General features: G+C 37.7%; 1 protein-coding gene across 2 annotated transcripts in view; it reads right to left on the bottom strand.

The window, feature by feature from the left end:
• Positions 1–477: 477 nt before the first annotated feature.
• The window catches only part of LOC109061422 (DDB1- and CUL4-associated factor 1-like), a 27,704-nt gene continuing 17,525 nt past the window's right edge, over positions 478–10,656 (bottom strand). Inside the window, exons 15-25 of one of the 2 annotated variants that reach the window (XM_042729038.1) lie at positions 10,282–10,500; positions 8,964–9,162; positions 7,960–8,042; positions 7,791–7,875; positions 7,337–7,570; positions 7,012–7,105; positions 6,134–6,238; positions 5,759–5,832; positions 5,030–5,122; positions 4,111–4,393; positions 478–1,422 (exon numbers count right to left, since the gene is read on the bottom strand). In XM_042729038.1, the coding sequence (XP_042584972.1) occupies positions 1,364–1,422; positions 4,111–4,393; positions 5,030–5,122; positions 5,759–5,832; positions 6,134–6,238; positions 7,012–7,105; positions 7,337–7,570; positions 7,791–7,875; positions 7,960–8,042; positions 8,964–9,162; positions 10,282–10,500 (1,528 nt within the window). In that variant the 3' untranslated portion in view covers positions 478–1,363. The remainder of the gene's footprint in view (positions 1,423–4,110; positions 4,394–5,029; positions 5,123–5,758; positions 5,833–6,133; positions 6,239–7,011; positions 7,106–7,336; positions 7,571–7,790; positions 7,876–7,959; positions 8,043–8,963; positions 9,163–10,281; positions 10,501–10,656) is intronic. The other variant, XM_042729039.1, reaches the window with a different exon arrangement.

The raw sequence follows: 10,656 nt of genomic DNA, 5'->3' as shown, positions 1-10,656 counted from the left end.
TGAGTCTTCATTTCTCCATCCTGAACAATATATGCATTGCTTCATATTATGTAATCTGAATTGATTTGGGCGTAATGTTTGCTTGCTATATTTTTTTTTAAATAAATGTGACTTTTTTTTTTTTTTTTTTTTTTTTACATAAAAAAACTCATTTATACATGTTTAATATGCTTAAGTGTCAAATAATTGAATACATAGGCCCGAAAGCAGCCAGTGCATTGCTGACTATGTCTAGTTTTGTTCATTTGTACAAATGGTGAGAAGAAACTAAGTCCAAAAGCCCTTAAAACAAGTTAAGTGGATTAAATGCAAGAGATACAGGCAGATAAAACTACAACAGGCAAAGGTTTGAGTGAAATTGAGAGTGAAAGTAATAACTGTAAAGCAGTATTTTCAGATGTGTGGTGAACAGAGATTAATGACAGTGACAGCTTTGTAATCTGAGGGATGTCACTCAAAAAATGTATAAAACAAAGCAACAATTTACTCTGGTTTATTGTAATAACATTTATAGTAAAAATATTTTTAATACATTTTGTACACAATGTTGCCTTAGATCTTTACTTTGGAAAGGCATGAACAAAAACGTCAAACCATAAAGTAAATGGAGGCTGTACACAGATGCTTAAAAATGTTTAAGCTGCAAGTGCAACTGTTAACTTCCTCCAAATGAGAAGCCAACGCTGCTGCAGATCTGAGCACAATGTCAGAGGTACCACAGGCCTTCAGTCCTTTATGTGAATTTATTAATCAACGGAAATTATTGCTCATTAAATGTGGTGCAACATCTCAATCCAATCAGTCAGCCGACAAAAGTGAGCGCTTTCTTGTAAAATGAAACCGATTCAATTGCTAACAAAACTACCATTCAAAAAGCAAAAATGGATTTTCAGATGTTTAGATGAAATCAAACTCAAGATCACCTGAGGAGTGCTGGGCAGGTCAAAGGTCGAGAGCATACATTCATCCAGACGTACATATCTGTGCATGCAAACAGTGTATTGGAGCTACCCAGAACCCCTCTAGACAGCAGTCAAACAACACAAAACACGCTAATGTATGAAAGCAACATGGGTGCACATGTGCCAAGTGTTGAAAGGATGCCACCCTCTCGAAATCCATCAGTACAAGTTCTTTAAAAATGAGAACTTTACCAAAAACAAACATCAGACAAATTACATTCGTTTCATATGAGATGTCCTTCTATAAAACTATGACCTGCAGGTCCGTAGATGTCATTTTCTGGGCAGCGTGCACATGGACCATCCACACCATGACCTGACACTCATCAGCTGCTGCCATCCTGTGACATCTTCTCTCAGATCTTCTGACTGAGCTTCAAGACGGGCTGAGCACTTGAGGATCACTCGTTCAGGGAAAGGATGATGTCATCTTCCAGGTCCGAGTTATCAGAGCTGTCTGCTACAGGAAGAACAGAAAAACGGTAATCAAGAAAAGCAGCAAAAAGAGCATGCAAGAAATTAAACAAACATGAAGGGGAAGGACGTCATAAACAGTCACGGCCGACAGCAAACAGCTGCTGATACTGTGTAACCTGTCAGCGTCATAACTGATTAGAATCTGTGACCGTTATCACCTGCTAGAGGCCAAATGTGAAGAAAGAATGAATATAATCTCAGTAGAAACAAAACCAAACCTAACAAAGATGCTGCACATTTGTTTCAGCCACACTGCTCTGAAGGAGGTTGCGTCTCTTAATTTATTCACAGGATTTCCACGTGTTTAGCGTCACTTCAGCGCACTAACAGTAGCTGTGAACAATACCGGTTGATCGATATCACATAGGACTCCAATCACCAGCAACGAAGATTCATTTTTCTGTTTGGATAAGTGCGGTCACATTTGCAAAATTTCAGCGACATTTGCAAACAGGCCCATTGCTCATTGTCACTAGTGTTGAGATGAATAAAGAACAGCTCACACAGAAGTCATTCAAACTCACATGACCTCCTTGAACACAAGTGAAATCTGCGTGGTGTAAAATAACTCGTACTGGAATGACTTTGATGGTGCGGTCACAAAAATGTATGAACTAAACGGTGTGGAAACAGAGCTTTTATTTTGATGCCACTGAGCATCGTTGCAGTGAAACCCTGGAAGTTCATCTTTAACTTGCTTCTAGGTTTCAAGCACCCTTTCTCCCTCTCCATTAGTCTTTTTAACACTTTCTCCACCACTGACTGATTAATGCGATTATTTCCAATAATCAGAGTAAGGACTTGATCACATTATGATGTTTACATGTCAAGAGCAAAGCTCTTCACTCCCGTTTACATGCAATTTCCATTATTCTTATTATTTGCTAAGATTTATTTATGCTTTTTTTTTTACTGCCATTATTCACATACCCCACTGCACAGCACAAATGAAGGACCCAGAAAGAGCAGGTGTGTTACCGGCCACTGTTTTAATTTATTTACGTCTAATGCAAAACACGTTTGTATCGTTGTATGTCATGCTTTTTCGGTGCCATAGAAACGTGATGGCAATTCGTGTGCCTACGCTGCCGTCGAGTTATACTCAAAGTTTCAGGAAGAGGGCAAGGAACAGACCAGAAATGCAATGCTTTGTTCCCAGCCATTGTTTCTAATCTGCGTATTATTACAGGTGCGCGTCACATCATTCATTTACATCACAAACACGTGCACTTTGGTCAGAACGGCAATACTGCGATTAAGGAGTTTACATGCCTGCATATTTTGATTAAAACTGGCGTACGCCACCTATGTTACTACGATTATACTTTCTGCAATTATGAGTTTAACAGCTTTATTTAAAACTAATGAGGTAAAGTTACATTTTACTTTTTTTTATTGTGTGGTAAATTTTATTTAATACTTTTTTTTTGTTTTGTTAGCTTTAAATTTAAATTTTTCGTATTTTGCAATTTGTGCATTTAGCACTATTTCATTTGTAAGATTGATTGTTACGGGTTTTTTTTGTACTGACCATTATTAAATCGCACAATATGCAATTTTTATGAAAATTGGTTAAGAGTGCATGGTACTTACTTATTGACGTTTTTTTTTTTGAGGTTATATGTTTCATTATTTATGAATTGGCATTGTTTCATGCCTTTTTAGGACACCCAAGTATTTATTTAAAATTTATTTGCAGTTTTTGTGGGGTATGAAACCATGAAGGGGGTTTTTATGATCTGTTCATGTGGTTGCTTTATTTTGTTTTAAGGCAATTTTAAGTACACGGTTTGTTTTATTTTTGTTGGTTTTGTTTGTGGGTTTTTTTGTTTTTGTTTTTTTGTATACATTTGTTTCATTGGGGGGGGTGGGGTTTTTTTTGTTTTTGGGGTCATTAAGAGGGTAAAACTAAAAAAACATCAACATAAAATTTCATTAAAGTTTAAATCGCAATACTGCCAAAATCTCATTATAAAATTGCATTAAGAGGGTGCATGTAAATACTCATTGACGGATTTTTTTTTTGGCTTTGTGTTTTCATTGGTATTTAATTTCTTTTCGTTCTTTATTTTATTTTTAAGCACAAGCTCTGTTCATTATTTTATGATATATTGCACAGTCACATATTCATACAACAAAATATTCTGTGAGCCATGAAAGTTTTGTGAAAATGATCCAAAATGCTGATGGGGCAAGAGTTAACGGTCCTGTTTGATATGAAAACACAAGCATTATAATATACGGTTGGTATACAATAAACACGCAGTTATGCCATTTAAACCAGTGGTTCCCAACCCTGGTCCTGGAGGCACCCCAACACTGCACATTTTACATGTCTCCTTTCTCTGACACACCAATTTCAGGTCTGGAAGTCTCTACCAATGAGCTGAATCAGGTGAGTTTGATTAAGGAGACATGCAAAGCGTGCAGTGTTGGGGTGCCTCCAGCACCAGGGTTGGGAACCACTGATTTAAACAAGCCTTTGAATAAAATAAAAACAAACAAATTTAATGGACATGCCTGAGCGCGCAACTTTAAATCATGTATATTCAAACTGGTTATGTCATACTTTTAACTTATTTTGATCTCACACGTGTGTGATATAGAAATCAAACGTTTCTGCAGTGAGCAGCATGTCTGTTTGTGTGTGTGCGCACATGTCCTCACTCACTGTTGTCTAGTACAAGCTCCACATCTCGCTCATTGTCATCAGAATCCTCATCATCGTCATCATCATCATCGTCGTCGTCATCATCGTCATCCTCATCATCGTCCGCCTCTTCATCCAGCAGGCGAGCCACTTCCTCATCATCAGACGGAGAGAAATCCTGCTCGCCATCCTCCTCCTCTCCGTTATTCTCGTTCTCCAGCTCTGCCAGCAGCGGGTCGGTATCGATGTCATCCATGTCATCATCGGAGTCATCGTCGTCATCTTCATCCTGATCATCCTCCTCCTGAATGAAACGAATGTCTCGTGATCAAGTTTAAAATGAGCAGCCTCACTAATGTAAGAAGAGCAGATCCTCTTATTCCTGATTTCCAGAAAAACTATAAAGCTGTCAAACTGTGTAGCACCTGCTGCTCTGCATAAGCTTCTGAACAATCCCAGCATCAGAAGTAACATCTGAAGCCACTGATGTTCAACAACATCCTCATTATAGTCCGATCTTAAGTTTGATTGGTATGATGCAGTGCATTTCACAAGCAGAGAGACATTTTTTGTAAATTCTCTCAAAAGAATAGTGAAGGTGGTCATAAACTAAAATGAACAACAAGTCTTTCATTGCATACTTAGTTCTCAATGCACACCCCTAGCTGAATAATGACAGTATTGCCTTCTGTAGAGATGCTTTATAGTTATATATACTTTTTTAAACCTATATTATTTTTCATAACAGAACAACCACTGATAGCGAAGGTCAATACATTCTCTTATTACATTAACTATTTAGGCTAGACTGCAGTGACTGTCAAAGGATTCCACAGATAATAGATAAAATAGTTTTGATATCACACAATTAATGAGTTCATAATTCAGTTTACTACACAGACACTTAAAACATAAATGATGTGCTTTGCATCAGTCTCACCTGATCTTCCTCATCCTCTTCCTCCTCAGCAAGTCTCTGGCGACCGACTTCATACAGCCGACACACAGTGTCCATATTTATTGAATCCTGATTCTGTTACACACATTCATACATAACACACACAGAGTTTTGGTGTACAAGATAAATGTGACCCTGCAGCACAGAAGCAGTCATAAGCAGCACAGGTATATTTGTAGCAATAGACAACAATACATTGTATGGGTCAAAATTATACATTTCTCTTTTATGCCAAAAATCATTAGGATATTAAGATCATGTTCCATGAAGATATTTAATACTACCGTTAATATATCAAAAACTTATTTGTGATTAGTAATATGCATTGCTAAGAACTTCATTTGAACAACTTCAAAGATGATTTTCTCAATATTTAGATTTTTTTGCTCCCTCAGATTCCAAATAGTTGTATCTCAGACAAATATTGTCCTCCTAACAAACCATACATCAGTGGAGAGATTATTTTTTTAAAAATTGACAAATGGCATGGATGTAGTGTTCAAATAAAAGTAGAATCATAGCTTTGTAGAATTTAACACTCTAAAGATATTTACATTTTTTATTCAATGTTGTTAAACTGTCAAATCAACAAATCAATTTTTAAGTACAAAGTCCCAGAGTTGAGGTATTATTGGCATAACACAATAACTAGCTAACTAAATAGAAAAATTAAAAACAAATAAAATAAAATAAAAAATAGAAACACCATACCTCAATGACAGCAAGATAGCAGTCTTTAGTGTCTGTGCACAGATCAAAAATGTTCCTCTTCACATCAATGGTGGCTGAGAAAGCAAACAGATCATCATCTTACAAAAATCTTTACAAAAACATTTTAGGTCATTTTCAAAGCACATGCCAATGCTACAAAATCAAACCATTTTAAATTTGTCTCTCCATTGTAAAGACAAATGTCTAATTCCTTTATACGTGCATATCTTACAAGATGCATCTGTCTGCTTAACTGTTAGTTACAAAAATATATATTTAGACAGACAGATATTAAACATTCTCTGCAGCTTTTACAAAAGCTGAATATATAATGAACCGAGATGGAGAGAAGCAAGAATGAAGATACAGTCATACCAATGGGTTTATAATCAGTGGCATCAAAGGTCCTGAAGGACGATCCGAATGGACTCTTCATCTGCTGCTCCATCATGTCATCCTCATCATCAGCCTGCAGCATGGCTACAACACACTCCAGAACATCAGCAAAGTGCCATGACATCCAATACCTCAACATTTCATCCGAAGCAAGAGAATTTACAGAATAACACACAGATTTAACCGTGCAGAGAGCAGGGCATTATAAAAGTCAGCTTTATCACAACACCCGGCAGGATCTTGAGCAGCCTCTGGAGACACAGCTTTGTGCTGCTGTTGGTGTGTGAACACCTTCACCTGAAGAGGTGACCAAGAACTGATGCTCTGGTTGAGCCTCTGGAACAACCTCTGAAACACTCCACACTCCAAAACTGGTCCAGAGTGCTCAGGACCTCAGACTGGGCTGAAGGTTTGCCTTTTAACAGGACAATCACCCAGAGCCCAGACTCGAACCAAAGCAAACATCTCTAGAAAGATCTGACAATGTCCACCGTAGGTCCTGATCCAACCTGACAAGGGTTTGAGACGACCAATGGCAGAAAAATCCCCAAATTTGCCAAAGTAGTTAAAAAAAAAAAAAGGAGGCTGTAGACACTGCCAAAGATGCCTCAAACAAGTACTTATTACTCCAAGAATTAAGGGTCTGAATACTTATGTCGACGTGACATTTTAGTTTTTTTTTTTTAGTTTTTTTTACAGTCTGCAAAGTTTAAAAAAAATACATAAATCTGGGTTTTGCTTTGTCATTATGGTGCAAGGACTGTAGACTGATGTAATTTAATTTAAAGCATAACAGCATAAACTAAATGAGAAAAAAAGGAAGTGATTTGAATATTGTGTGTGTGTGTGTGCCTCACCTCCATAAATGACAGTTCCATTGTTGTTGAAGACAATCCGACACTGATCTAGTGCTGGTACTGTGTGAAGAAGATGAAACGTCCTCAAATCCCACTGGAGCTCGAGTTAAAGCTAACAATGCAGCAAGAAGAGGTTCACCCTTTGAACATCCCCGAACACTTCTCCAAATCTATAGCACCCTTTTCTACAATAAATAATGAACTATTGTTAATTAAGTAATTACCAAATTAACTAAAACAGAAGAATCAGAAAACAAACAACATCATCAAAAAACCCATAGAATAACAAGCCCCAGCCTGTGGTTGGCGGAGCAGAAAAGGATACAATCTCTGTGTTGATGATGACCTCTAAACCATTGGGATGGAAAACACCGCTGATGTTCATGTTGAACTTGTCAAACTTATGGATGGCCTGAGAGGTGCGGACATCCCACATGACGCCGTCATTCAGGACCAGGTCATCCGTGGGGTTAAACGTGGCACAGTTGCGCTTGTAGTTGTTGGCTAGGTCAGGGTTATTGAGGGTCAGGAGTTTCTGTCCAGACTGTATGTCATATATCTGCAGAAATACACAAAGACAAAGCTGCTCACAGGCTGGAACATAATTATCATAAACAGTTGAGGTCATAAAGTTACATACACCATGCAAAATCCGCAAAACGTTAACAATCATAAAAACTGCATGTTATTTAAGACAATTATATGCTGTTATATTTAAATCAGACGGTCAGTGGAAAACAACAAACACAAAACGGATTAATGGTAAAAGGGTGACTTGCATGTGCGATGTGTTCTTTTGTTCCTATGACTCTGTCCTGAGAGAGCTTGCTGAACTCCACATAATGATCATCCAGGAATGAATGCCTAGGAAAAAGAAGGGGTGATCAATGATCAAATAATTTCAAGTTTTTAACAATTAGTGAACCGCTTATGGGCATGCTGACTCACTTCATGATGAATACAGACTTCATACCCCACAGCGCTGATAAAGGATAACTCCAGGAAGCTGAAGTCAACAACAGGGACCCGTCCTGACACACAGACAATATATCAGCATCTACCACAAAAACGCATTTACACAGCAATTACAACTGCAAACTTTGATACTAATGGCTGATGTGGGTCAGAGCAGCTTTTAAGCAGAATTACTTCCCACAAAGAGGAAAAACACCATCAGATGTGCATGAATCACTTTAACTGCCAAAGCGTTCAACGTATCAAGCTCTGCCTTACTGGACCATGCCAACCAAATACCAATATATACTGCAATTACAGGCCAACTATAAAACCACAAAACTCATATGCATCAACAGGCAGAATCTATCATAGCCAGGGTACTTTTTGAAAGATGTTAAAGCACACTGTAAAAAAAAAAAAAGTTCTACTAACCAATGTAGAAAAGTAGCCTGAACAAAGAATTTTTAGTAGAAGTCAGTTTAATTGTGTGTGAACCGAACAAAAACACTCTAAACATGTTGTCAGCAAAAGCTGTTTTGTTAACCTTACTTAGATACTCAAGTATTTGTTGACAACATATCCAAATGTTCTCCCAACTTTTCAAATTGAGTCATCTGAACAAACAATTTGAAACTGAACAATATTGCAGAAGTTCCCAGCATGCATTGCAGCTTGAAAACATTTTATGTTACTTATTGTTAAAATATTATCATTTAAAATTTTTACTGGCTTGATTTATGCTGCTGTTGCTGTTTTGTCTGTCAGTTAGCTGTCATGTGGATCAGAGTTCATATTTTTACTGATTTAACATTTATTGATCCTCACCATGATTGAGAATCGGTTGCTAAGTTGAGTTCATTTAACAGGTTGAGTGCAATAGGTTGCCTTATATTTTGGAGGTAGGTTTTTTTTTTTTTTTTTAGAGTGCATGTTGTTGTATTAGAGCCCTGGGCCGAGAAAGTTCAAGAACTCAAGATGCATGTGTGTGTGTTTACTCTGGAGGGCTCCAGGTGTGTGATGGCTGAGCTGTGGCAGCTGTAGCTGGCTTCCTCCTGTCCACTGAACACATTGTAGAGTTTGAGCTGCCCGGTGCATGTGCCCAACATCAGGAAACGCTCTCGCGCTGAGAACGCACAACACATGAAGCCACTCTCATCCTCCTCGGCCTCCCTGAATACAGAGATCGGCCGAAACCTGGACACATGGTCACAAACAGCATTAGATTAACAAGATGAAACTCAAGGTGGCGAAAAACTCATTAATAACAACAACATTAACAAACAATACAAGGACAGGACAGAGCCGGACACTGCTACTGACTAGAGTAAGTTAGTTGTATGAAAATTATCACGATTATAGTGAACAAAATGATCACGGTATTGTTAAAATGAGCTGGAAATGTTCAAAAGGTACGGACACAAGCTTTATATTTAAAAATCAACAAACAACAAATAAAATTAGAAAAAAAAAAAAAAAAAAAAAAAAAAAAAAAAAAAAAAAAAAAAAAAAACAACTATCGATGATGTCTGGATTTGAAATGACAACATGCTGACGAAAGTTTATCTAATAACATGCAGGAAATGCTCAAATAAAACTTTGAAAAGGTTTCATAAAATGGTAAACCTCACATTTCAACCTTTAAATAAAGAAAAGGGTCAAGTCAAAATTATAATTAATCAACAAATGATTATATGCACTTTATCCGAATTGTTTAAATGTGTACAATCCATATAAGCTTCTCTTTTTAGTTTTGTTTTGTTTTGAAAATCAACCGGTCTATATTTACAGCAGGTCTGTATTTATTCCAGACAGAAACTGCACACAGACTGAATGTGAGTCTCTGTAGATCCACTCTCTGACAGCAGGTGGCGCTGATGGAGCAGCAGAATTACAACCTCCTGCACAAAGCAGCATTCTGATTAAAACACTAATTTATTAACTATTACATGGAGTGAAGAAGAAAACAAAATGCCATCGAATCTTTTCTGAAGACGGTCAGAACCTTCAGAGGTTCAGTCATTCGCTTACTACTCTTTTAAAACCTTGCAGCTCTATGTCATGTTTTCACACAAAACAAAACTACTCCGTGTGCTGTGCACATGTGAGACTGTTACTTAAAACTGTGCTGATAGTATTTATTAATCCCGAGTTGTTCAAATCACAGTAATCAAATACAGTTTTAATGGGTTTTCTTACTATATGAAATTTTATCATGATTTATTGTCAAACCGGTAATCGTTACATCTCTACTATCAGATATTTTCAGATCTGATCAAAGCATCGGTGTGATCTCACAAATCAGTGCAAGTGTACCTGCTGAAGATGAGATGCCTGTCAAAACAGCCTCCATCAACCCCCCCGTATTTGGGGTAGACGACCCTGCGTGTGTGGCGAGGAGTGAAATTGGTGGGTGCCTGGCGTCTCTGCTTGGACTCTGGGCACTGATGCGGTGTGAAGAGGCTGAAGGGAGGACATGTCGTCACCGGGTTCTTACAGCGGGCGTGCTGCTCTCGTAAATACTCCGTTATGATACTGGAAACCAGAACACGTGACACAGTTATGTATGACACATTAACACCACACTCAACTGCCAAAATATGATTGTCCCCCAAAACTTCATCTTTTAAATGTGGGAATTCTTCAGAAAGATATGGAAAGCAGCAAGTGCTGCAAAAGCAAGTAGCCACA

Source organism: Cyprinus carpio, chromosome B8 (assembly GCF_018340385.1).
Source record: "Cyprinus carpio isolate SPL01 chromosome B8, ASM1834038v1, whole genome shotgun sequence".
Classification (NCBI taxonomy): Eukaryota; Metazoa; Chordata; class Actinopteri; order Cypriniformes; family Cyprinidae; genus Cyprinus; species Cyprinus carpio.
Note: the sequence above shows the minus strand (reverse complement) of the source record. Positions and strands in the feature narration are given on the sequence as shown.